This window comes from Pleurodeles waltl, chromosome 10 (assembly GCF_031143425.1).
Source record: "Pleurodeles waltl isolate 20211129_DDA chromosome 10, aPleWal1.hap1.20221129, whole genome shotgun sequence".
Lineage (NCBI taxonomy): Eukaryota > Metazoa > Chordata > Amphibia > Caudata > Salamandridae > Pleurodeles > Pleurodeles waltl.
The window spans coordinates 219625120-219653008 of record NC_090449.1 but is presented as its reverse complement, the minus strand read 5'-3'; the positions used below and the strand labels follow the sequence as shown (position 1 = coordinate 219653008).

At 47.1% G+C, this 27889-nt stretch overlaps 1 protein-coding gene across 1 annotated transcript in view; it reads left to right on the top strand.

Moving 5' to 3' along the window:
• LOC138261343 (BOS complex subunit NOMO1-like) overlaps window positions 1-27889 on the top strand; it is a 369916-nt gene that overhangs the window by 118736 nt on the left and 223291 nt on the right. The window contains exon 13 of the mRNA XM_069210191.1: window positions 7727-7868. Coding sequence (XP_069066292.1) covers window positions 7727-7868 — 142 coding nt within the window. The remainder of the gene's footprint in view (window positions 1-7726; window positions 7869-27889) is intronic.

Sequence of the window (27889 nt, the reverse complement as noted above, 5' to 3'; positions counted from 1 at the left end):
GGAAGAGGCCATTGCCCACTTCGGCTTGCGGGGTATTCTTGCGCAAACCCTCAGGAGGAGGCAACCCCCCTCCACCACTCCCTAAAGGCTGAACACCACAGCGGGCCGATCGCCACCGCCGATTAACTGCCTCCTGCCACGCTGTGCTCTGGGTCGCCCCAATCACGGGCGACAAGTATGCTGAGAAGGGGGGCGAGGGGTGCCCCAAACCCTATCCGCACCACACCTCTCCGACGATAGCGCCTATCCGCATCGGTGTCCCTGGTGACCCTTGATCAGGGTCTCCTATGTCTCGGGGGCCGGGGGTCAGGGCTGCGCGCCGCGGTCGTCAGACCCAGCCCTAGCCCCCACGTCCCACTACCTTTGTGGCCCAGTCTGTGCCGCCGCTCAAGTGCACCAGTGCAAGCCCGGCTCACCGTGCTCTGGCGCCACAGGGTCCGGGTCCTCCCGCTCCTCCGTCCGGGCACCCCGTGCCCCTTCCTCTTGTCAGGTCTCCAATCCGGCCGCGCGCAGGCCCAAGACCAGGCCCTCGCCGACCAGCGCTGCATGCGCGTCACAGGCCTCTTTACCGGCCCAGCCGGGAGCAGCTCCTCCTCCGGCGTTGCTGCAGCGCTGGGCCGCTCCCCCCCGGCGCTCCCCACTGTGGCAGTACTCTGAGGCGCTTGGGGGCGGCCGAGACGGGGATCCCGGGGCCACTATGCTGTGTTTTCAGGCCCCGGCGGCGGAGTGCTTACAGACGCGTCCAATCACGCCGCCATCTTGACCACGCCCCTGAAGCTCACTTTTTAAAGATAAATTGCTCAAAAAGCAAAATCTTGTGCTTTCATGGGAATAAAAGATTAAAGTACAGCAGTTTTAGCTGGACCTTCGGAGCTCAACACCTTGAAAGAGTAACCTCTTACGCATTTTTGGGTAAAATTGTCCGTGGGTGCCTCAAAGACAGAGAGCATATTGAGCATAATCAAAGGAAGGCCAATCCCAAGCTAATGGTCTGAACACCTTATATAGGGCAACGGGCAGAAGGCATTGTAAACATCTTAGAGGTTTATCGGGTGAAGATACCTCCATCTTTATTGTATGGTATAGAGCATATTGCGGTATCAAAGTGGATCTTTCTCGATAAACTCGAGGGACGTGTCTTAAGAAGTATTTTAACTGTAAACCCCACCTTTTCTGTACCGTTATTAAGACCGGAGTTGTGCCTGCATAGCTCTCTTATTCAAGGCCTGGCTGCGGTAATTCGTTGGATTTTTAATTTGATGACGTGCAGTGATGACTCTTTGCGGTCACTGCTAAAAAAAAAAAATATTAGCTAGTCATAATATATACCATCTGCAGGAACTTTTTATATGCCATGGATCATTTACAATGAGATCCCTCTGCAATTTTTACTCTCTGTCCAGCACAGCTTAACTCTGCACTCAGGAAAGCAACTTGGACAGCGAGCTTCTGCCATGACAGTCAGGGCTGCGCTCACACACAGAGTTTTCATATAATATCTGATTCCTTAAGGCCAAGGACCATACAGCCCTACCTTATCTGGAACTTGCCTCATGGGGTGAGAAGATTCTGGCTCCTGCTGTGACAGGGGCAGCTCCCCCTGAACATATTACAAGCAAAATGGTTTGGTTCTTCCGCTACTTGTAATCTATGTCATAATGGCGTCCAAGATTTAAAACATGTTCTTTTAATTTGCCCGACCCTATTGCCTTATCGTCGTAAGTGGCTGCGCCCTATTTGCCTTTCCTTTTCGTTAAGTACTGCTTCTAATCTATTACAAGCCATAATCATTCCGCCTAATTAAATATTTTGTGCTAGAGTTTTTAACTATTTTAATTTATTTTAAGTGTTTTTTAACTTTGTATTAGCTTAATCAATTTGTTTTATCAAAGTTTAACCCGTTCGCTACTTTTATGTTTCTTTTTTTTGTATATTTATGTATTATTTTATGTGGACCTCCATCGGAGTTCCGTAACATAATAAACTTGAACTTGAACATAGTTGTGCCTCGATGCAGTCTGCAGCAGGCTATCCACTCTCTTTGCAGGCTAGTAGTGATCTGTGTGGCTGCACAATATATCGCACCATTTCTGTTCCAACACCCTACCATCAAGGAAGTTGTCTGTTACGTTTTGCTTCCCATCAGTAGAAGCTCTTCACTTTAGTCTATTAGTGGATTTTTAGCACTTTCGCTTTTCGTCAGTTATCTCTTTGATAACTGATACAGCAACAAATGTCTACAGTTTTGGTCCTGATTGGGAGATGTTTAGAGATTGCTAGAGATTAACTTCTATTGAAATGATCAGTAAAACTCTTTATCCTTTTACAATAACATTACATAGGTCCAGGGAAAGTCACCTAAAACACCGATTCTGGTTGCTCCTTCTTTGGCTCACCAGTTATGGTTTCAAAGCATCTTCTGTAAATATAAGCAATTTCTCGACCTTTTAAGGTGCCCCTTTCACCTTAATAACCAAGATTAATTATTTTCCCTCTCATAGCCAATCTTGAAGGCTTAAGTTTAAATGTTAAGGGTATTATCATATGAATATGTCTGGTGAAAATATGAAGATTATGTGCATACCTGCAAAGATTCCATAAGCAAATAATAATCAAGCAAACGGCTGAGATTCTGCCATTTGTCGTTGGGAAACTGATAGTTATATGAAAAGGACTAAGGGGGTCATTCAGACCTTGGCGGACGTACCGCCGACAAATGACCGCACCGCGGTCAAAAGACCGCGGCGGCCATTCAAACATTTCCGCTGGGCCGGCGGGCGCTATCCAAAAGAGCGCCCGCCGGCCCAGCGGAAATGCCCCTGCAACGAGGACGCCGGCTCAGAATTGAGCCGGCGTAGTTGCAGGGGTGCGACGGGTGCAGTTGCACCCGTCGCGTATTTCAGTGTCTGCAAAGCAGACACTGAAATACTTTGTGGGGCCCTCTTACGGGGGCCCGCGGCACCCCCTACCGCCATCCTGTTCATGGCGGGTTTCCCGCCATGAACAGGATGGCGGTAGGGGGTGTCTGAATCCCCATGGCGGCGGAGCACGCTCCGCCGCCATGGAGGATTCAATGGGGCAGCGGTAAACCGGCGGGAGACCGCCGGTTTACCCTTTCTGACCGCGGCTGAACCGCCGCGGTCAGAATGCCCTTGGGAGCACCGCCAGCCTGTTGGCGGTGCTCCCGTGGTCGGTGACCCTGGCGGTCACCGGCCGCCAGGGTCAGAATGACCCCCTAAATTATTCTCAAAAGTTTGATTATCTGTTTTCCACTCATGGTCGTTTGACTGCTGGTAGCATGGCAAATATTGCCTGGCAGATTGTAGCTCAATTTCTAAATATTATTTAATGGACAGATTTTGAGCGCATGGTAAACTGCATTAATGACCTTTCAGAGGCAATGTGGATTACTGAAATATCTTTGAAATGTGAAGGGCATTCAGGCAGGCCACTTCATCTGCATTTTGCAGTCATAACTCGATTTGCTTCAGGTTTTGTATTACATTTGTGCAAAATATTTTACAGATTTTTGTTCACTTAATACATAGTTTACAATACATTCTCTACTTTATGAGATTTTAAATCTGCAAAATGTTTTTCACAAAGATATAAAGATGGGGAGGGAAACATTTACAAATAAATTAGAAATGATTTTAATTTTAATAAACATTCTTGCTCTTACTCTTTCACTGCATTCACCCAGTCATACCCATGGCATATGCCTTGCTGTTTCTTGGTTTGTTTAAAAAAAAAAAAAAAAAGAAAAAAAACACCCCAGCAAATGGGTATGATCGTTCAAGATTAAGTGTATGTGGCACGGCCTGTGATTGTCTTCCACAAAGTTGAGCAGATGTGACAGACCTCACACATTTTCAAAGCTGTTTTTCCGACTGACCTGTAGAAAGCAGGGTTCCCAATCAATCAATCAATCATTGGATTTATAAAGCGCACTACGTACCCATGAGGGTTTCAAGGCGCTTGGGGCGGAGGGGTGGGAGGGGGGGGGGGGAAGGAAGCCGGTGTTACTGGTCGAAGAGCCAGGTCGTGAGGAGTCTTCTGAAGGTGAGTAGGTCTTGAGTCTGTCACAGGTTGGTGGGGAGGGTGTTCCAGGTTTTGGCGGCGAGGTATGAGAAGGATCTGCCGCTGGAGGTCTTTCTTCGGATGCGGGGGACGACGGCGAGGGCGAGGCCAGAGGAGCGGAGCTGACGGGTGGGGGTGTAGAAGCTGAGTCTGTTGTTTAGGTAGGCTGGTCCGGTGTCGTGGAGCGCTTTGTGAGCGTTGGTAAGAAGCTTGAAAGTGATCCTTTTGTCCACAGGGAGCCAGTGAAGGTTTCTCAGGTGGTGGGAGATGTGGCTGTGGCGGGGTACATTGAGGATCAGTCGGGCGGAGGCGTTTTGGATGCGTTGGAGCCGTAGTAGGTCTTTTGCTGGGATGCCCGTGTAGAGTGCGTTGCCATAGTCCAGCCCTCTGCTGACTAGGGCCTGTGTCACTGTTCTTCTTGTTTCTGTCGGGATCCATTTGTAGATTCTGCGGAGAATGCGGAGTGTGTTGTAGCATGAGGAGGAAACTGCGTTGACCTGTTTAGACAAGGTGAGGGACGAGTCGAGGATGAAGCCCAGGTTGCGAGCGTGGTCGGTCGGTCGGTCGGTCGTTCGGTGTCGGTGGGGTTCCTAGTGCGGTGGGCCACCATGAGTCGTCCCAGGCGGAGGGGGTGGATCCGAGGATGAGGACCTCCATCTTGTCCGAGTTCAGTTTCAGACGGCTGTTTCTCATCCATTCGGCGATGGATTTCATTCCTTCGTGGAGATTGGTTTTGGTGGTGCACGGGCCTTTGGTGAGTGAGAGGATGAGCTGGGTGTTGTCGGCGTAGGTGAGAATGTTGAGGTTGTGTTGTCGGGCCACTTGTGCGAGGGGGGCCATGTAGATGTTGAACAGCGTCGAGATGAGCCTTGGGGGACGCCGCAGATGATGTTGTTGGCTTCGGAGCAGAAGGGGGGGAGGTGGACTCTCTGGGTTCTGCCGGAGAGGAATGAGACGATCCAGTCGAGGGCTTTTCCTTGAATTCCGGTTTCGTGGAGGCGTGATTCCAGGATGCGGTGGCAGACTGTGTCGAAGGCGGCAGATAGGTCCAGGAGGATGAGGGCTGATGTTTCGGCGTTGTCCATTTGGTGTCTGTCGTCTGTGGCGGCGAGAAGGGAGGTTTCGGTGCTGTGGTTTCATCTGAAGCCGGACTGGGAGGGGTCTAGGATGCCGCTGTCTTCGAGGTGGCTGGTTAGTTGTGAGTTGACGATTTTTTCAATCACCTTTGCTGGGTAGGGGAGCAGGGAGATGGGTCGGAAGTTCTTGAGATCGTTGGGGTCTGCTTTGGGCTTCTTGAGGACGGCGCGGATTCTGGCGTGTTTCCATTTTTCAGGGAATGTCGCCATTTCGAAGGAGATGTTGATGACCTTCCGTAGTTGGGGAGCGATGATGGAGTCAGCTTTGTTGTATACGTGGTGGGGGCAGGGGTCTGACGGAGATCCTAAGTGGATGGAGTTCATGATCTTGCGTGTCTCTGTGTCGTTCACGTTGGCCCAGGAGGTCAGGTGGTTTGCACAGGTGGAGTGTTTGGGGGTGGGGTCGGACGTGGGAGTGGTGTCAAAACTGTTGTGGATGTCGATGATCTTCCGGCGGAAGAAGGTGGACAGTGCGTTGCAGAGTTCTTGGGATGGAGGGATGTCGTTGATGTTGGCGCTGGGGTTGGAGAGTTCTTTCACGATGCTGAAGAGCTCTTTGCTGTTGTGTGCGTTGTTGTCCAGGCGGTCTTTAAAGTGGGATCGTTTGGCTTGTCTGATGAGTTGGTGGTGCTTGCGGGTGGCGTCCTTGTGGGCTGTTAGGCTGTCAGGTGTGCGTTTGAGGAGACATTCCTTTTTTAGCTTCTGACAGTCGCGTTTGGAATTTAGGAGCTCATCGGTGAACCAGGTGGCTTTTCTTCTGGCTTGGTTGTCGGTGGGTTTTTTGAGTGGCGCGAGGGTGTTGGCGCAGTCGTTGATCCATAGGATGAGGTTGTTGGCGGCGGTGTCTGGGTCGGTGGAGTCGGGTGGTGGGTTCTGGACGAGGGTGTTGGTAAGCTGGTCTTCCGTAACTTTGCTCCAGCATCGGCTGGGTGGTTGTTGGGTGCGATGGTGCTCGGTATGTTTTTTGTAGGTGAAGTGGATGCAGTGGTGGTCGTTCCAGTGGAGTACGGTGGTATGGTTGAAGGTGACATGGGCGCTTGAGGAGAAGATGGGATCAAGCGTGTGGCCGGCGATGTGGGTTGGTGTGTTGACGAGTTGTCTGAGGCCGTCGTTGGTGCGGTTGTCGATCAGAGTAGTGGAGTTGGTGTCTTCGTTGTTCTCCAGGTGGAAATTTAGGTCCCTGAGGAGGATGTAATCCGTTGAGGTGAGTGCGTGGGTGCTGGTGAGGTCAGCGAGGGATTCACTGAATGGTGCTCGTGGTCCGGGGGGTCTGTAGATGAGCGTTCCTCTGAGAGTGGTGTTGGGGTCGGTGTGGATGCGGAAGTGTTGGTGTTCGGCGGTCTTGAGGGAGTCGTCGGTGTGGGTGTCGACCTTGAGGGAGGATTTGTGGGCGATGGCTATGCCTCCTCCGATTCCGTTGTTGCGGTCCCTACGGATGATCTTGTAGCCGTCCGGGAAGGCTATTGCGATGTCTGGTGCCGAGGAGTCGTTTCACCAGGTTTCGGTCAGGAAGGCTAGTTCTGGGGCGGTGGAGTCGAGCAGGTCCCAGAGCTCGATGGCGTGCAGAGCGGGTGTTGAGGAGTATGCAGTGGAGGTGGTTAGTTTTGGTCTTTGTCGGATTCGTTGTTCTGTCGCAGGTGAATCTGCAGGTGCGGCATGCGAAGGGTCCGTGGGTGTTCCTTGGTGAGGACTGGGAGCATGCTGTGGTGCGGCCGGGGTTGAGGGCGTTGAGTTGGTCGACCGTGTAGTGACGTCTGGAGGTGCAGGGGTCTCCATGGACCAGGGGGGGTGGCGCTGGGCGCGGTCCAGGCATGGACGGGCGCAGAAGGCTTGCCTTTGGTGTGCCTTCGGCGCGGCCGCACCGCGGCTGCCATTAGAGGAGGGGAGGGTGGGAGTGGCAGCTGGGAGGCGGGAGGGCTTGTCCTATGAGAGGGCTGGGGTGTGGGGCCGCAGGGGACGCAGCTACGGGAAAAGGGAAGAGAAAAACGGTAGGGAAAATTGAATGAGCGGTGAGAGAAGGAGGTGGGAGGCGGGAGGGGCTGCAGGGGACGCAGCGGCGGGGAAGCAAAAAATGCAGCAAGGAAACGGGAAAGGAGGTAGCGCGGAGCTGGGAGCGACCTACCTGCAAGCAGGGTCACAGCAGGGCCAAGTAAGCTGAATGTGAGTAGGCAAGATGCAAATGTGCTTATAGTACCATAAATGTAATATTTTATTTTACATGCATATGTTAAGATGTTTCCACATAATTGCCATTACATAGCTTATGTTGAATACCAAAAGTTGGATTTACTGGAAAGCTGGTTATACCAGGTTTTTTACACTGAATTCGCAATCGAAAAATTGGTCCAAAATAGTATGTTAGTTTATCTTTCCAATAAATTAAAAATAATTTTTCAAAATGTCCTACTAATGTGTTTTACAGCTGGCATATGTTGCTTCCTGAGGGTAAAACGATGTATAAAGTGTTTCAGCATGTTCTAATGTTATGTCTTACTGACACTTTTTTACAGGTTTCTGTCCCAGAAGCAGAGGCAAAAGCAGGACTTGCCTTGAAGCCCAAAGTTTTTCCTGTTACAGTGACAGACATGCCAGTTATGAATGTAGCTTTTTCTCAGTTCTTGGCCTCTGTTTCTGGAAAGGTATCTTGCTTAGGTAAGTTGGACGACCACAGCGAATAGAAGCCATGCATTGTATTATTGTATTATTGATATCTGTCTGTCTGCCAGTCTGTCTATCTCCCTTTCTTTCTATCTCTCGATCTACCTATCTCATAGAGACTTCTAGCTGCTGATTCCTTACCATGAAATTATCCCCAGGCTCCAGACTGGATCCGAAAATATTTTGGGAGCAGTACCCCTGCATGCCAGTAGGTGGTGGTGTTCAGTTCTGTGTGGCAGCTTTGGCGGCATCTGCGCTGGAAGTGACATGTGTGATGCCTATATAGGCCCCCCCCAGCACACTGACATCCGTTCTTTTCTTTCTGCACTAGTCAGGGCTTTTTTTCTGAGTTTTGTCTAAATTCTATTTGAGAAATCTTGTCCTGGTGTGGCAGGGATGTCAACACGGAAGGCTGTCTTCAAGCCCTGAACTCTCTCGATCCTGGTTGAGAGGATGGTCCTGAGATCGATCGCGGAGCCATGCCATGGATTATTGGTATCTGTCTGTCTGCCAGTCTTTCTGTCTGTCTCTCTGTCTACCTATCTCTCTCTAGCTCTTGATTTACCTATCTGATAGAGACTTCTATCCGCAGATTCCTCACCTTGAAGTTATCCCCAGGTGCCAGACGGGATTAGAAAATAATTTGTGAGCACTACCCCTGCATGCTAGTAGGGGGTGTCATTCTGTGTCGTAGATTCTCATTATGCTGCTGAGGCTACTGGGTTTAGGCGGCAGAATGACATAGAATGTGGGTACTAGGTACAATTCCCCACACCATATGACGCCTGTCGGGCTAATCCAGAGTTTCCGGCTAACTAGCAGCGCCTCATCTTTGTCCAAGAACAGGGATGATTTTGGCAACCAGGTGAATGACAAGAAATACTCCTCAGGGGAATCGTGGTCAATCAGATCTCATCCCTTTCTCTCAGTTAGCAAGGTCTCACACAGGCAAAGACAACAGAGACAGAATATAGTTTAATAAGAGTTTATTGAATGGACTTCATCTTAGATAAAAAGGCATGTATTGCAATAACTAGGATGATAAAACAAAATAAAAGCACGCAGGTGATGAGGAGAGCGAAACACCAAAATAGTCCTACCACCCTGTCAATAAGAATAATGTGGTATATATGTTGCAGTCTTCAGATGAGACAAGGGAGCGTCGCCATTCAGGGCCTGGCTCCAGTTGGGCCCCTTGGATCCATAGATGGATCTGGACCCGTGGCAGTCGTACCACCTCAACCTTTCCCGGCACCGATGCCGATGCTCCCGGTGCTGCCAGCACCATCCCATTTCCATCCCTGTCACGGAGCCGGAGAGGCAACGTCTGACCGACTCTGGCGCCGATTGGTGTCATGCCTTCCGTACCAGAACATGAGCCCTATTTCTGTGGGCTACAACTTGGGGAGGATTGGGAGGAGTCGTCGGACTCTAAAGAGTACCTGCCCATAGACTCAAACGCGGACTGGTGTGAGAGCTTATTGGAGGCCAGTGGACTGAACACCTCCCCAGATACTGATCTACTTTTTCCCCCTACCTTGGCTACGGATGATGGACCGTCCTTTGCTATGGTGGTGAGGAGGGCAGCTAAGCTCCTGGATCTATAATTGCCCTCAGTGGAAGTCAACACGGGTGTTTTGAAAGATGTGCTAGAGCCAGAGTAACCCCCTGTGAACGGCTTCTCCATTGTAAATAAAACCCCTTACATATGTCCTGCTTGGGACTAGGCCCAAACCCAGCACAGGAACTCCTGTGATCAAGACTATTGCCAACCACCACTGCCCTACTCCAGTGGACTCCCAGGTCCTCACACAACAACCCACCCCAGAGCTTGATCGTCGAAGTCCACGTCCCGCGTAAATCCTGGCGCATTTCCTACTGCACCATTAGATAGGGAATCCAACTGGTTAGATACCTTAGGCAAGAAAATGTTTTCTTCCACTAGCCTGGCTCTGCGAGCAGTGAACACCTCATGCCTTTTAGGCGACTACTCCCATACTCAATAGGACTCAGTTGCACAGGCGCTGCCCATGGTTCAGGCGGAGGCCCAGGCCATACTTTCCCAAGTGGTTGCTGATAGGAGAGATGCAGCTAAGTTCACAAATAGATGTGGACTGGATGCCACAGACATCCCCGGGCAGAGCAGTTTAATTGATGTTGGTCTTATGGCGCTACCCCTGGCTGAAAACAGCTGGCTTTTTGGGGGATGTCAAAGCCTCTCTTTTGGACATGCCCTTTTATGGCTCCCTTCTCTTCAGATATAAGGCGGACTCGGTGCTGGAGCTCTTCAAGGACAGCAGGACTATGGCCAGGTCCTTGGGCCTTTTCATTGCCTCTTGCCAACCCTAGTCTGCATTTTACTTCTTTCGTGGACACGGAAGGGGCTTCCGCAAGTTTCTTTTCCCACCCAGCCACCACTGCACACTAGCTTTTCAGTGGCTGAGGAAGCTGTACCCACAGACCCCGTGGGTCGGGCAGCCAGACATGGGGCCAGTCCACCCACAGACACAGCCTCCAGATCACTTTATTTGCAATCTTAGCATCATGGACACCCAGGAGGAGGCAGAATACACCATCACCTGCCCCACTGGAGGTCTATAACATCAGACCAATAGGTTCTCAGAATTGTCCAGAGGGGCTCTCCTTTGTAACTACTCCTCCATCCTATGCCACCCACTTGCCACAGAGGGACAGAAGAACATCTTACTTTGCTCTGCCACGAAGTGGAGGCTCTCTTTGAGGGTGCTGACACCAGAAGCAAGCCATGATTGCTCTTCCTGCTATTTTCTGGTTCACAAAAAAAGACGTAGACCTTCATCCTATCCTAAACCTGTGCCCTCTTAATTTCCTTCACAAGAAGGAGAAGTTCATAATGCCCATGCTTGCTCAAGTCCTGTCTGCCGTGGACCCGGGAGACTGGATGGTAGCGTTGGACTTCCAGAACACATACTTCCACATTCCCGTTCTTACTGCACACATATGTTACCTGCAGTTCATGGTGGGCCAAAAGCACTTTCAGTTCGCTGTGCCTCCCTTTGTCCTTACCAGCGCCCCTTGGGTGTTCCCCAAGGTGATGGTAGTAGTTGCAGCTCATTTATGGAGATCACAGGTGCTAGTCTTCCCCTATCTTTACAACTAGCTGTTGATGGAGGGCTCACCCCAGTCTGTCTTCTCTGATCTGCTGACTATGGCGGACCTCCTGCATTCGCTGGGGTTCACTGTCAGCGTGCTGAAGTCACACCTGACTCCTTCTCACATGCTCTATCTTATCGGACCTGTTCTGCACACAGTGTATTCTCGGGCCTATTCTCCAGAATGGTGAGTCCAGGGTATTCAAGCTGTGAAACATTTTTTCTGCTTCTATCCTGGATTTCAGAGACACTGACTCTGAAGCTGCTGGGCCTCATGGCATCCTGCTTGGAACTCATGCCCGCTGGCATATGTGGTCTCTGCAGTGGTACCTGAAGTGAGTGCAGCATCAGGAGAATCTCTCTGACATGGTCTTTGGAAGGAACTGCAAAGGACCTGCTGTGGTGGCTAAAGAACCAAGATTGAGTCAGCACCAGACCCCTCTCCCATCCCCAACCGGATTTGACAGTGGTGACAGATGCTTCACTCCTGGGATCGGGCGACCATCAAGGAGAGGTAGAGATCAGGGGCCTCTGATCTCTAATGGAATCCAGCCTACTGATCAACCTACTGGAGCTCTGGGCGATTTTGAAAGCCTTTCTACCCTACATCAAAGAAAGGCTAGAGCAAGTGTTCATGGACAACACTGCCGCCATGTGGTACTGCAACAGGGTGGGATGGGGCTGTGGACTCTTGTCAAGAGGTCCTGCGTCTCTGGATGTGGCTGGAATGTAAGAGCATATCCCTGGTGGTTCAACAACTGGCAGGCTTTCTGATGCCCAGGGCTGACAAACTCAGCTGAAGATGCCTAGTGAATCACAAATTATGTCTCCATCCGGAGGTGGCACAGGTCTCTTCCAGCAGTGGGGAGACCCTTGGTTAGCTCTTTGTACCATCTGTGAGAACGCACAATGTCTGCAGTTCTGCTTTCAGACGTTTCCAAGGTGACTCTCAATTGGTTAAGCTTTTCGCCTCTTGTGAAGCTCAGGCCTTCTGTACATCTTTCTGTCCATACCACTCCTGGCCATAGTTCTCAAGAAAATAAGGAACAACCGGGCCCAAGTCATCCTTGTGGCTTTGATCTGGGTATGGAGAGTTTGGTATCCTGAGCTGTTGAGCATGGCCATCGTTCCTCCAATCAGACTGCCCCTTTAGAAGATTATCTGTTGCATCAGCAGGGGAGGGTTCTCCACCCAAACCTGTTGATGCTCCGCCTTCTTGCATGGAGATTGAGCAGTGACAGTTGACAGCTTTCGACCCTCAGCCTCAAGTCTGCAATGGTGTCTTGGCAACCAGGCTTCCCTCCACAATGAGGGTATACACTTGCAGTTGGGACAAGTATTTGGCATAGTGTGCAGAGGAAGGTTGACCCTCTTTCTGCCTCCCTCTCTCAGGTCCTTCTCTTTATCCTTTTTCTTGCCTAGCGGGGCTCAGCTCTAGGCACTCTAAAAGGCTATCAGTCTGCCATGTCAGCCTTTCTGCGGTTGCCTGACCAGCCATCCCTCTTCCAATCTCCTGTTGTGAATAGGTTTTTGAAAAGGGTTTCAACGTATGTTTCCATCTTTGTCCTTCATCATACCTCAGTGGGAACTTAATCTGGTCTTTATTTTTCTCATGTGCGCTCCCTTTGAGCCATTGCACAATTATCCTGTCTGGCTCGTTACTACCAAGACTGCCTCCCTGGTGGTAATAACATCTGTCCGTTTGGTCAGCGAGCTTCAGCTTTGCTGTTCATGTCCCTGCACCTGTACATCTACCCAGGCAAGCTGGTTCTTCATTCTAGAGCTTCCTTTCTGCCGTAAGTTGTTACTTGCTTTCATGTAGGCTAGTCCATCACCTTGCCTTTTTTTACTGCCTACCTCATCCTTCTAAAGAAGAGAAGCAACTTTACTGTCTAGACCCAAAAAAGCGTTGTCGTTGTGCCTTGACTACACAATAGAGATTCATGTGGATGATTAATTTTTTGTAGAGAATGTCAGAGTGAAGAAGGGAAGGGCTGTGCAGAAGCAGACCATCTCCTGATGGATCGTGCATTCACATTGAAATCGCCTATACGATGGCCAAGTAGCAACCCCCAGAGGGCTTGCACGCTCATTTTACCAGAGCTAAGGCTGCGACCACTGTATTAGCATGCGGAGTTCCGGTCCTAGGCATCTGCCAGGCAACAAAGTGGGCCTTTGCTGCACACGTTTACAAAACTCTTTGAATAGTTGGGTCCATCGGGACGGGCACTTTGCTCGTTCGGTCCTGCAGGACTTTTTTGTTTTAAATCATGTGCGCAGACCTACCTCTGGGGAGGTATTGCTTGTGTATCTTTTCTGAAGTGAGGTATCTGCTGCTAGCAGTCTCTATCAGATGAGCAAGTTACTTACCTTTGGTAGAGCTGTATCTGGTTGAGATTTCTTACCGACCCATCCATCCTCCCCGCTCTGTGAGCGAATTTCTAGGAACATAGTTTTTCCCCTTTGAGCTCCCCAGTTTTCCACACAAGCGGTCAGTGTTCTTCTTAGTTCTGCGATCCTGCTGTGTAAAGTCTGGAAAAGAAACGGACGTTGGCATGCTGGGGTGACGCCTATATAGACATCGCGCACATCACTTTGAGAATAGATGTCGCCGTGAAGAGCCGAACAATGCCACCTACTGGCACGCAGGGGTACTGCTCACAAAAATGTTTTAGCTCTAGTCTGTTGTCTGGGGATAATTCTTAGGTGAGGAATCTGTGACTAGATAGTGTCTACCAGTTAAGGCATTAACAAAGGTGAATAACCTGTCCATAAATCTCTGTTTTATTATCTCGGCATATCTAGCTTTTTAGCTGTGTCTTTTTAGCTCTTTATCTCTGTCACTTTATCTTTCTTTTTCTGTCTCTATCTTTTTAAATCATTTATATCTATTTATTTGTCAGTGCTATGCTGGATTTGCAGATCCAGGACCGTCCCTGTGTCCTGCAGAGCCTCCGGGGCTTCAGGAATTGCAGTCCAGCATAGGATCCATGAATCCTGTGGGAAAAAAATAGACCCAAATAAAGACCACTAAATGTTGTGCTTAACCAGGGGCCACCCGTGGGATTTGGCCACACGTGACAGTGAGGGACTGTGAGAAAGTAGCCTCTTTCTAGTATGCTTACCCCCGTGTTTGGCCTGAGTGTGTGTCAGTGTGTTTTTACTGTCTCACTGGGATCCTGCTAGCCAGGACCCCAGTGCTCATAGTTTGTGGCCTAATGTGTGTGTTGTCAGTTGTGCTTAACTGTGTCACTGAAGTTCTGCTAACCGGAACTCCGGTGCTTATGCTCTCTCCACTTTCATATTAGTCACTATAGTTAAGTGACTTCATATTCCAATTCCAGTTGGCACACTGGACCCCCCCTTATAAGTCCCTAGTATATGGTACCTAGGTACCCAGGACATTGAGGTTCCATGAGATCCTTATGGGCTGCAGCATTTCTTTTGCCACCTATAAGGAGCTCAGACAAACCCTTCTTCAGGACTGCCACTGCAGCCTGCGTGAAATAGTGCACACGCTATTTCATAGCCATTTTCACTGCACTTAAGTAACTTATAAGTCACCTGTATGTCTAATCTTCATTTACTGAAGGCTAGGTGCAAAGTTACTAAGTGTGAGAGCACCCTTGCACTAGCAAAGGTGCCCCCACGCTGTCCAGGGCCAAATCCCCGGACTTCGTGAGTGCGGGGATACCATTACACACGTGCAATACCTATATGTAGCTTCACAATGGTAACTCCGAACATGGACATGTAAGGTGTCTAAGATCATAGAAATGTCCCCCCATTCCAAATCTGGTATTGGGGGGCCAATCGCATGCATCCTGGGGGCTCCACCATGGACCCCCAGAACTGCCAAAGCAGCTCTCTGAGGCTTGCACTGCAACTACAGCTGCTGCTACCTCACATACAGGGTTCTGCCCTCCTGGGGACTCAGCAGCTCAGTCCCAGGAAGGCAGAACAAAGTATTTCCTTTGGGAGGTGGGTGTTACACCCTCTCCCTTTGGAAATAAGTATTACAGGCCTGGGAGGGGTAGCCTCCCAGAGCCTCTGGAAATGCTTTGAAGGGCACAGATAGTGCCCTCCTTGCATAGGCAGTCTACACCGGTTCAGGGACCCCCCAGTCCCTACTCTGGCGTGAAGCTGGACAAAGGAAAGGGGAGTGACCAATCCCTTGTCCATCACCTCCCCAGGGGTGGTGCCCAGAGCTTCTCCAGTGTGTCCCTGGTGTTGGCCATCTTGTTTTCCAAGGTGTGGGGACACTCTGGAGATCTCTGAATGGTCAGTGCCAGCATGTGACATCTGAGACCCCTCCTGATAGGTGCATACCTGCGTAGGTGGCCGATTCCCCTCTCAGGGCTATTTAGGGTCTCTCCTGTGGGTTCATCTTCAGATTCAGCTTGCAAGTTTCCTCCAGGAATCCTCTGCATCCTCTGCTTCAGTTTCTGACCTTCGGATCAACCACAGACTGCTCCAGGAACCGCTGTAACTGCAACAAAGTATCCAGAAAGGCTACTGTGACCCTGCAACTTCAGCTCCAGCCAACAACTGCAACAGTTTCCAAGGTGTGCAGCTCTGAGGACTCTTTGCCTTCACCCTACACCAGAAGAGCCGAAGGAGTGTCCCATGGAGTGACAGTCACTGCCCTGCTCCTGCAGGCACCTTCCAAGACGACGACCGGTTCTCTGGGACTCCTGTCCTGATGATGAGCGTGCTCCCTGGAACACAGGTGGTGGACCCCTTCGATCCAGACTGTCCCAAGGTCCAGCTGTCCAGATTTGGCAGAGGTGAGAGCTTGCCTTCCCGGTTTGCGACAGTACCCCGGTGCACCGCACCATCTCTAGCTCTTTGGGCTTCTGTGCACTTCTTCCAAGAATCCTTTGTGCACAGTGTAGCCCTGGCCCCAGCACTCCATACTGCGATGCACAAATCGCTCAGTTGTTCTCCGGCAGCGTGGGACCTTCTTTTGTTGTGCTGCACCAACCACAATTTGTACCTTCTTTGTCCCTGTGTCCTGGGAGTCCCGTGGGTGCTGCCTGGTCATCTGTGGGCTCTCTCCAGTGTTGGGGAGCCCCCTCTGGCTCCTCCGTCTGAGTTGAGGCACCCAGGTCCATCCTGGGTCCAGGCTGCGCCATTTTGACGCAAACTGCGACCTTGCTTGAACCAAGGCTTGTTGGACAAATCCAGCCACACAAACAGCCTGAATCCAACATCTCAACGTGGGACGACATGTGCACCACGCAGGAACCCCCAGCCATCTTCTTTGATGCTATTCTGCAGACTTCATCTAACCGGAGAATCGTCTTTTGCACCATCTTTTAGGTTGGCAGGGAGTCTTGTCCATCCTGGAATCTTCTGCGACTTCTGGACTTGTTCTCCTCTGATCACAGGTCTTCAGGTCCAGGAATCCACCATTTGTTGCTTGCAGTCTTGCTTGGTTCTTGAAATAACTCTTATCACAACTTGTAGTATGTCCTGAGGAAACTTGCAGTACTTTACTCCTACTTTCCTGGGCTTCGGGGTGAGGGATTTTACTTACATTTGGTGTTTTCTTACACTTCCAGCGCCCCACCACACACTACACTTTCCTGGGGGGAATTCGTGATTTGCATTCCACTTTATTAATATATGGTTTGTGATGCCCCTAGGCCTATTGCATTCTATTGTATTTTCTACTGTTTGCAGTATTCTATAACAATTTACTTACCTTATTTTGGTCTCTGATGTATATGTTGTGTATAGTACTTATCTCCAGAAGGAGTACTGCCTCTAAGATATTTTTTGCCTGTCTCACTAAAATAAACTACCTTTACCTGTTGGTGGATTATTTGGTGCAGGGTTGGTCCTGAGGTCCCGCTCTGCAGCCAACCCCTGTTGTGAACAACCAAAGGCCATGTGCTGTTGGTTTGGCCACGTATAGAGTGTTGAATGCAATCACTGGCCCTGTTGGAAACCTCACTGCACACGATCAAAGGCCAGGCCCTATGTGCAACACTGCTGCACAGTCTATGCTCATCTGGACTTGTCGCTCATTGTGCATTTGGAACAGTTCATGAGCAGAGGCCAAACTCCATCTCCAGTTGCTGTAAGTTATGGTTAGGAGCACAAGCCTTACGTTTACCAATAATCATGAATACCGTAACTCACACATTAAATCCAGTGCTTATGACTGTACAATATTTATGCCAATAAATAACAAATAGTGAAGTATCACATTATCATAACTATTTTGGCAGAGATGGTCATGAATATTATGTCATTTTTTAGTTTGTATACATTTTGTTTGAATATATTTTGCTTTTAGGTGTGGTTGTTTATTGCTATACGTATTGTGAGAAAAAACATTACATCTGGTGTGCGTGTTATGGGTCTGGGCCTAACCCTTCTCAAGAGGCCAATCCCCCTGTTTACAGCCATAGCCGATACAGAGTGGGGGGGTTGACTTCAGGGACTGTCATATGACCAGGTCATGTGCCCAACAGGTACAGACTACTACCAGGTCCATTGGCCTTTGAGGGTAGCAAACATCTGCTGTGCAAGACCTGAGCAGCAGGTTTTGGCTGCAGGGTTTAGCCAGACTCAGCTTTTTTTCTTTTTTTAACATTTTTCTTTTTTTTCTTTTTTTTGATCATTGATTCCAAAATAGAAATCGTCATCTATGGGCAAGCTTTGCTACTTGATTCCGCAGGCACACAGAAACTTCACTGACAGGTTCCATCAGGAAACACGCCAACCACAATTGCAATCGTCTGTGGCAGCAGACTGCAGAGTGTCTTGGAACAGGATAATTGTCCTCCATCAGTAGAGAACAACAAATCATTTTGAGGGTGCTAGAAATGCTGCCCAAATTCTTCTCAGGTTCCTGTACCACTCATTGTGTGCATTAACCAGAGCTTGTCAGCTTATAAGCTCAAGGTAACCTTTTCAAACCAAAGGAGGGTATGAGCACACTTAGTCCCAGCACCTAGTCTGCCTAGCGAGTCTACATCACTCTTTACGATGGTCAGTGACTTACAGAAAGTTTTGGTTGACACTGAAATTATAACCTTAACTTAGAAATATGACTTTGTAATTTGTAAAGTTTATGTAGTTTGTTTTATATAGAAATAATACATTAAGTTTTCTAACTACAACTTATCATCAAACTTTGCAGTTGTGTAGAGTAGAATGTTGTAGAGTACAGCGACATAGAGTGCAGTGACGTATAATAGATTAGGTCACAGCAGAGTAGTGTTGTGCAGTAGAGTGGCTTGCAGTGCAGTGGCGTAGAGTGCAGTGCCGTACAGTGGTGTGTAGTGCCGTAAAGTGGAGTAGTGTAGAGTGTCTTAGAGTCACATAGGGTAGAGTGGTGTAGAGTACAGTGAAGTGGGGTATAATGAAGGGGGGCGTGGTAGAGTGGTGAAGAGTGGGGACCATGAAATGGCAAAGAGTGGTGTGGAATAAGAGTGGGGTAGAGTGGCATGGAGTACAGTGGCTTGGAGTGGCATGGAGTACTGTGGCCAAGAGAGTGGCAAACAGTATAGTGCCATAGAGTGGCATTCTGAGGAGTAGAGTGGCATGGCGTACAGTAGAATTTGTGTAGAGTGCAGTAGTATAGAGTGTAGAGACCTAGCATAAAGTGGTGCAAAGTACAGTAGAATGCAGTGGTCAAGAGTACAGTGAAATGGCATAAAGTGGCACAGAGTGCAGTAGCATAGACTTCATTGGTATAGAATTGAGTAGAATGCATTGTGTAGAGTGCAGTGACATGGAATGGAGTGGTGGAGAGTACACTAGAGTGGCATACAGTGCAGTGGCATAGCGTGAAGTGGTGTACAGTGGAGTGGTGCAGACTAGAGCATCCCTTATTTTTTTTGGTAACATTTTCAAAGTACTGTGGTACTTTCAAAAGTAATGCAATACTACAAAAACTTTAAAAAATATATAATGCTATATAAGTCTTTTTATCATGAACAGACTGTACAAAACTGCCTTATGTCTTTTTATAACTTAAAAACATAGTTTTAAGCTATATCTCATGTAGAAACTCACAACATAGCCAAACTTTAGTCTAAACAATATAGCTGCCTTTTTATAGTGTAAGGACATTTATTAGCCAATAATATTGTGTTTTATCACTTTTGCAATCGCTATGTACTGCAGTATACACCAAAAGTACAGCAGTATACTGCAGCCCAATATATCAGTAAGTTTGTGTTCCTTATCTCAAAAACTTCAGAACCAATTCAGATCAAATATCAAAAAGGACCCTTTCCACACCATAATTTACATTCCTGCCAAACTTCATGTAAATGTGTTTGATGGCATGTGTGGCTGTAGATACACCTGTTTAGCTTAAGTCCGCCATCTAGTGTTGGGCGTGGAAGTGTACAAGTTGTTTTTCATTGAAGAAGTCACAAGGTATATTGACTTCTCCTCTTGCTTGCTTCCTTAGGGGCAGAACGTCTCTTTGATGTTCACTCCAACGGGCGTCCAATTGGTGATGGAACAGACACCCTTTTGATTCTGCTCTTCTTGTCACACCAAGCTTCCATGCACTGACTTACACTGGGTGTGTAACTTGTGCTTATCTCCCAAACAGTAGACAAACCTGTGAGGTCTGCAGGTCTTTTCGATCTAAAAAAAGACACAGAGAGGGCTAGAAGATGACATATGTTTTGACAGGGGGGGGGGTCAACGATACACCAGCCTCCTGGGGCTAGCAGTAGTAGCAGCTGATTTATGCATGCAAAACATTCATGTTTTCCCTTACCTGGACTATTGGCTCACCAAGATCACTACTTATCAAAACTGTTTTCAGTACACTCAAACTACCATAACTTCACCAATGAGATATAATTGTCAATGCAGTCAAATCGCATCTGCAGCCTCTTCAGATACAACCTTGCCTAGGAACTATCCTCAACTCGCACATGGGAATCGCTTATCTAAAAGCTGCAAGAAATCAGTCTTTCAGAACACTTATTCCACAATTTCCGCCTCTTTGGCAGATAACGGTGATAATAGTCATGCTTCTCCTAGGCGTCATGCATAGCCTTAGTACCTCACACCAGACTCAATATGTGCCTGTTCCAAGAATGCTTAGCACATCAGTGGACTCAAGCGGAGGGTCAGCTAGAGGATCTAGTGTTGATCAGCCTTCATGCTTACCACTCTGCACATGTGGAATTCCAACAGTCTTCTAAAGGGACGGTCTTTGCTAGACCCAGTTCTGCAGAGTATCGTAACAACAGATGCATCACTCACTAGTTGGGGAGCATACTCTCAGGAATTGACTGAACATGGACTGTGGACACCAAATTATAATAATCTGTATATCAGTCACTTAGAGCTGCACTCTGTTCATCTAGCACTGAAAGCATTCTTTCCCCACCTCAATGGCAAAGTAATTCTCATCAAAGCACATAGGGTGACTACCATATATTGTCTGCAAAAACAGATAACCTAGCACTGAAAGCATTCCTTCCACACCTCAGTGGCAAAGTAATTCTCATCAAAGCACACAGTGTGACTGTATATATTATCTGTAAAAACAGGTGGTGGGGTGTCACCTCAGCTATCTCATCTAGCCCAGAACATATGGAGGTATGCTGTCAAACACAACATTCACCTCTTAGCAGAATACCTACAGAAAGTGAACAGCAACTTTTCAGAGCTCCTCAGCTGTAGACAGCAGCAAGTCCACGAGTGGGAGCTCAACCCACAAGTCCTCCACCCATTCTTCCAACAGTGGGTCACCTAGATAGACTTATTTGCCACAGCAGAAAATGTTAACTGCCCAAACTTTGCCACCAGTCTAAGGGCAATGCTCTATGGATGAGTTGGTTGTGGATATTTGCTTACGCTTTTCCACCTCTCCCACTGCTTCCGTTTGTGATTTACCAACTGTGGCAGACCTCTATTACACTCATCCTAGTGGCTCTCATATCTGCCAGACAACCGTGGTTTACCACACTACTAGAACTTTCAGTAGTTCCACACCAGGTACTTCCCAACTGGCAGGACTTGCCAACCCAAAACCAGGGAGCAGTAAGGCATCCAAACTCCAGATCTCTCAATCTTGCAATCTGGCTCCTGAGTTCTTAAAATTCACATACTTAAATCTACAGTGCATGGATATTTTTAAAGAGGCAGAAAGACCCACTGCTAGAGCCTGCTATGCTGCAAAGTGGAAATGTTTTGTTCACTATTTTCATTCAAAATATATGAATCCCTTAACAGCAAAAACACAAGACACTGTCTGTTACCATCCTCATTTACAAACCTCTGGGTTAGCCTTCACTTCCATAAGACTACACCTAGCGGTGGTAGCAGCATATCTCCAAAACAGGGAACAATATTCTATATCCAGGATTCCTGTCTTTAAAGCTTTTCTAGAGGGTCTCAAAAAGTTATCCCGCCTTGGGTTCCTCCAACACCAACTTGGAACTTCAGTGTTGTGTTAACAAGGTTAATGGGTCCTCCATTTGAATCTTTATTCTCATGCTCTATCCATTTTCTAGCCTGGAAGGTTTCTCATTGCAGTCACTTTGTGCAGCCGTGTCAGTGACCTTCAGGCATTAACAATAGCAGAACTGCTCTTTCAGTTTAGATTCCTTCCAAAAGTGGTATCACAGTTTCACTTAAATCAGTCTATTGAGTTGCTAGTATTTTTTCCACAACCTGATTCTGTTGCGGAAAGAGATTTTCACACACTGGATGTAAAAGGAGCTCTGATGTATTATAATGACAGAACTCAATCCTTCAGAAAGACACAACAACTCTTTGTTGCATTCTCAAAAGTACTTCGGGAATGGCCATCTCTCGTGCAACCATTGCACATTGGATTGTGAAATGTATACAAACTTGTTATACTAAAGCTAAATGAGGTTTTACATGGCGGTTCCCTGCCTGCATCATTGAACTTTGTTGTGAGCCTGGGGTGGGACTTCATCCTTCAGACTGCACTGAGGAGAAGCGAGACGCGATGACCAGCAGTGACACGCTTTTAAGCCCCGGATCAGTCTTGCAGTGCTGGACACGCACTGGCCACGCTAGGACGTGTGCCTGGGCAGAGATTGGTCCAAGAACAGGCCTCTGTGCACCAGTCTGTGGCCAACCAAGGCCGGGCCCCCCCTCTCTTTTGTCCCTGACAAAGCACTTACTCACACAGTCCTGGTGGAAGGTAAGCGCTATCATCGGTATATATGGGCAGACACTAAGCTGTAGGGGTAGCCACCACGCTCCACAGTGACAATCGATGGCATGCTCAAACGAGCCATTGGAATTATTACAAATGAGATTACATGTACCAAGGACAGATTATCACTAGAGCGTTGCCCTACCCCTATGGACCTTGGTGGAAGCTCACCGTAAAACACTAGCTGGATGGTATCTTGTGATCCAGGGACTCAGCACACACAGCGAATGCAGCTAACACTTGCAACATGACAATGATGCTGCAGACCCGGTTTTAGTCCCCCATAGCGCCCCCCAACATCTTGCCATAACCGGGGCTAGTTGTTTAGAGGAAAAATCTTGCTGGAAAATCCTCATCAACTACAAAGAAACATAATGCCCAGCAAAAAGTTAAATTCTTACCCTGTTGTCAAAGACAATTTTGAACCCAGTCGACACAGACCTTAGATTCTGTGACTCCTGACCCTATTAACTATGATACTCTGTGCGGGAAGCTATGTGATATTTTTGAAGAAAAGCTGAAGCCAATCAAGGAACAGCTTAAACCTTTTGAGAACAGTATGATAGACGCATCCCGCCAGTTTACTGCCCTTGCAAGTAGGAGCATATCTGTGCCACGTTCTGCAAATACTGCCGTTTATAAAGGGCCGAGATCGCAAATAAACCTGCGAGGTCCTTCTATAGAAGATGCTAACCGTAGACCCTCTGTGGTAGACGATACCCCCCTTTGCTTGGTCAATAAAGACCGGCTGAATCTTGGACTGTGAGGTTAGAGCCTCTAGTCAAGACTAAACTGAAGCTCGCCACAACCCAATTAAGGACATTCTTGATCTGCCTTCTGCAGCTTCCCCGTACGTTTTAGTGCCAGCAGGAGTTCCCACTTTTAGGGATGACCAAGCAGAAACGTGAACAGAGCTACATAGTAAAACTGTTGATTGGCTTGCCAAGCACAAGCATTTTAGCTTAAGGGACATGAATGAGAACATAATAGTGTGGAGGGTGGGCTGGGTGGGACGTTCCAGTAAGATTATAATTGTGGATTGTATTGTGGTGAAGTTTAATAAATCATCCTGTGTAAGAACATATGAAGGTCACAAGAGGACTTTGGTTGCAACAATAATGGAATATGTGCGCTTCCTTTAAGCTATTTTTCTAAACCTAAAGTGCAGAATGAATTGTTAAGTCAGCACAATCATTATATTCTAAGGCCTCAACCGCACATAGAAATTGGTTCTATGTTTTAAATTACCTTAATAGACTAGATTGATTGAGGCCTAGGTCTGATGCTAGGTAGGTTACAACATCCACTCCCCTGGAATGTGGCGGGATTTCATTTTAAAATTCTGTTACCTGAATGGTTACATTTTGTAAGACAATATGATGTTCTCATGCTCCAGGAAACCAGGGCGACACAAAACTTGATGGATTTCAGTGCTATAGTATTTCAGCAGTTGCTTCTCGGTCAGGGCGAGCATCAGGTGGTCTGGCTATTTGGGAGAATCTATCTGCTGGAGGCTGCGCAAAAGTAATTGAACTCTCATATATTAGCTTTCAGGTCATGCGAGCTAAGAGGGGTCTGAGTTTGTTTTTAATTATATTTTATAATAATGATTTTCTTAACACCCCAAATACCAAGTTCCTGATTTTATTCAACTATATTGCGGCGCCACAAAGTAAGGTCGCAAATGAAGGGCAGTTGGTAGGTTTTTGCCTAGCAGGTGATTTTAATGTAAGGCTCACCCCACAAACTGATTCTTTGAATATCTCTACAAGATCTAGAAAGGCAAGTCAGTGTACTCCCCGACTTGTTCTGACCACAGAGGCTTAGAGCTGATGTCTTTATCTGGCTTCCTAGTATTTAAATAATGTGTTGGCTATAACAAGCGAGAATGGTCCATCGATACCTACCTACTGGGGCAGATGTTGTTAATTAATAATACATTACTTCTTTATATCAATTTGTTGGATGAAGCCTCTGGTTTATGGGAAAGTGATTTCTTCAAATTTTGGGGATCATAACCCTATTGAAGTAGCACTTGTAATACCCTCAAAGCCCTATTTTAGAACAGATTGTGGAGCTAGTAAGCTACACGAAACTACAGATAGTTTAAGAATGATGTGGAGATTACATGGTCCTACCCAGTTTTTTATTAAAGTGGTCAGGGAGTGTTTTGTTTTGTTATGTTTAATAGAAGATGATACAGAACAACAAGTTGTTGGTACCTTTAATCAATTTTGCATAAAGATAAGAGATTTATTACTTAAACGATCCTGCCCAACTGATACGAGACCTAGGTGGTTCAATGACAAATGCTCTCTGGCTAACCTCCTATTGCACAGGTCCCTTACAGCAAAACTTAGTGTCCCTTCAGAGGTGCTATCTTTACGTAGGCAACATAAAGAATATAAGAAGATACTAGTCCAAAAATGTGATCCATTTTTATTGGTGGTAACAAAAAAGGATAGTAGAACTTTTTGGTCTGCGGTATGGGACATGAAGCGTATGAACCTGTTCCTGGGCCCTTAAAAGGTGAAGCTGGTGGAACCAAGATGGAAATCCATGCAGAGGAGCCATGCAGGGAAAATTTTGACGCACCACATGCAACGGAGCTGTAAAAACGACACACCACTTCCATTGCAGCTGAAAAATCAACACATCACCGGCTGGAGAAATTATGCAACACCCACTTGCGGTTGCTGAAAATGATGCAAACTCCACACAGCATGGATTCTTGTCATTGTGCGGACGTATTTCGCATGCATCATTGCTGGGCTTCAAAATCAGTGTAAACCTGCCTGGACACAAGGTGCCCATCCGCAAATCGAGGCATCACTCTCTTCCGGGAGAGAAAAATGACGCATTGCCTACCCTACCGGAGAGGAAACGACAAACTGCCTCACCTGCGAGTAAGGAATCGATGCATCAATTACTTTTCTGATGCACGCTCGCCCGTGCGGCTTTATTTTTGACGCAAACCGGGTACTTTGTGTAACATCAATGCGTTCATTGTTTTCTATGGAGTAAGACTCTTTATTTTTAAAAATTCATAACTTTACTTGTGTATGTTTGATTTTTTTCTTGTTCAATTTAGATGAAAATTTGATATTTTTCTAAACTGGTGTGATGTCCATTTTTTTTGTAGTGTTTTCACTGTATTACTGTGTGTGTTGTTACAAATACTTTATACAGTGCCTTTGAGATAAGCCTGTCTGCTTGTGCCAAGCTACCAAGGGGTGAGCAGGGGTTATCTTAAGTGTGTATCTCCATTACTGTGACTAGAGTGAGGGTCCCTGCTTGGACGGAGTACAAACTGACTGCCAATCAGAGACCCTATTTCTAACGGGGGGGAAGACAAGTGTGGTAGCTTGTATGAATATAATAACAGACAGCCCACCAACAAGGTACCTTATCAGAGCAACAGGACGCTGGGAATGTAGCCCACTGTTCCGCTTCAGGCTGGCACAAAAATATACTGTGCTTCATTTTGGGATTTCAACTAGCCTCGACATACTGCACTGCCCCTGTGACTGGAGATCAGGCCAGACCATGTTGCACTTTTTTTGTGTTTTTTTTATACTATGGTACACTAACCACTTTTTAACCCTGCTCATTAAAAGAAGGAATATTAGAAATTTTAGGGTAACATTTAATCTCTTGCTCCATGTTACAGAGGTTGAGGTAATCGCTCATGTAGGCATTTTTTGAGAAAGGCTGTACCGGCCTGCAGCTCAATGCACACTGAATACGTTTGCACTCTCGATTGGTATGTACTGTATTGATTGTTATTTCTAAGTTTCTTGATCTTTTTATTATATGCTTTTATGCTTTGCACTTTTTATTAAGTATTTTTTCATGTCCTGTCTTATGTATACTACTGTGCTTTTATGGATACTTTGTTTATCTGAGTAAAGATCTGTATATCTGTCTGTCTGTCTATCAATCGCTAAATGAACTCTATCCCTCTAAAGGCTCACTCTGATTACAAAAAATGGAGCCCCCATGGCCTTTTCAGGCGATATACCCATGGCTTACATATGTAAGGCAGCTACATGGATTACACCTCATACATTTACAAAACATTACCGTGTAGATGTTGTGGCCTGTCAGCAAACCAATGTGGGCTGAGTGGTTCTATGCACACTATTTCAGAGAAATGTAACCCACACAGGTTAGCCACCGCAGTGGGAGGAAAACTGCTTTGCAGTTTAACTATCAAAAGGAAATGTTACTTACCCAGTCTGCATCTGTTGATGGCATGTAGTGCTGTAGATTCACATGCGCCCACTCTCCTCCCCAAACACCCTTGTTGGTTGTGATTATCTACATTACACTATTTCTGCATGATCATCTCATTAGGAGACATCATCTTTTATACTCCATTCTCTCCCGCCAAGCAGAAAACAAGTAGAGTAGTGGATTAGGTGCATGGGAATCTACAGCAGTTTGACACAATCAGATGCTTACTGAGTACGTAACATTTTCCTCATTCATTTTGCCACTACTTCTTTTTTTTTTTTTTTTTTTTTTAGTGTCTAGTTCTGTCAGGGTTAACCCACGCTATGAGGACTGATCGGTCCTCACAGCGTGAGTTATACATGTCCGCACACACATTTTATTAGAATTATCAAGTGTGGGGAGGCGCAGTGACACACAAGAGGCAAAGCTTTAGCTCAGCCATTTTGCCCCTTCTCATTCTAAACAATTGTAATCTATAACCTGTTCTGATCATCTGATTTGCCATGCTGTGTTTTCATATGCAGGAGGTATAAACAAAGGGATTTAACCTTAACTAATGCATGAGAGGTTAACCCTTAGTATCTAGGCCATCTGAGTACGTGCCCCATTTCTTTTTTGTGCAGTAATTCTACAGTGAACCTTTGTGGAAGTAAGCACTGTTTTTGCAAGACTGTTAATCTCTACAGTGCAAATAACATGGGGTTTCACTTTTGCTATGTATCACTTGTATTATTGTTCCATATATTCGTTCCATAAGCAAAATTTAAATGCATGTGTTAAATATGTATATCTCTCTCTCTCTCTCTCTCTCTCTCTATCTATATATATATATATATCTATATCTATATATATATATATATATATATATATATATATATATTCGGTGGCATGTGTAGCTGCAGATACACATGCTGTGCATCATCCTGCCATCTAGTGTTGGGCTTGGAGTGTTACAAGTTGTTTTTCTTCGAAGAAGTCTTTTCGAGTCACGAGACCGAGGGACTCCTCCCTTTCGGCTCCATTGCGCATGGACGTCGACTCCATTTTAGATTGTTTTCTTTCCGCCATCAGGTTCGGACGTGTTCCTCTTCGCTCCGTATTTCGAATCAGGAATGTTAGCTAAATATAGAAAATTCGACGGTATTGTTCTCGCTCGGTACAGGGGTAGTGTTTTCGTATCGGCACCGATCGCAGAGGCGCTCCGGCGGCCCTTTGGGGCTTCCGCTCTTCAGCGGTGCCTGGTCGGCCCGAACGCATCCATCGATGAAGACTAATGGATCGGACCCCCTTCCGCTTCTTTCCAAAGTGCCACTCGAAGTATCCTTATACAGACCAACACCTAGTCTGTTATCTGTGTTTATCACCAGAACACAGGGAGGATACTTATGAGGCCTGTCGAGCGTTTCGATCAAAAAAGACCCTTTGTGATCGAGAGAGAAGACTACAAATGGCGTCGACACCGAGAGAAC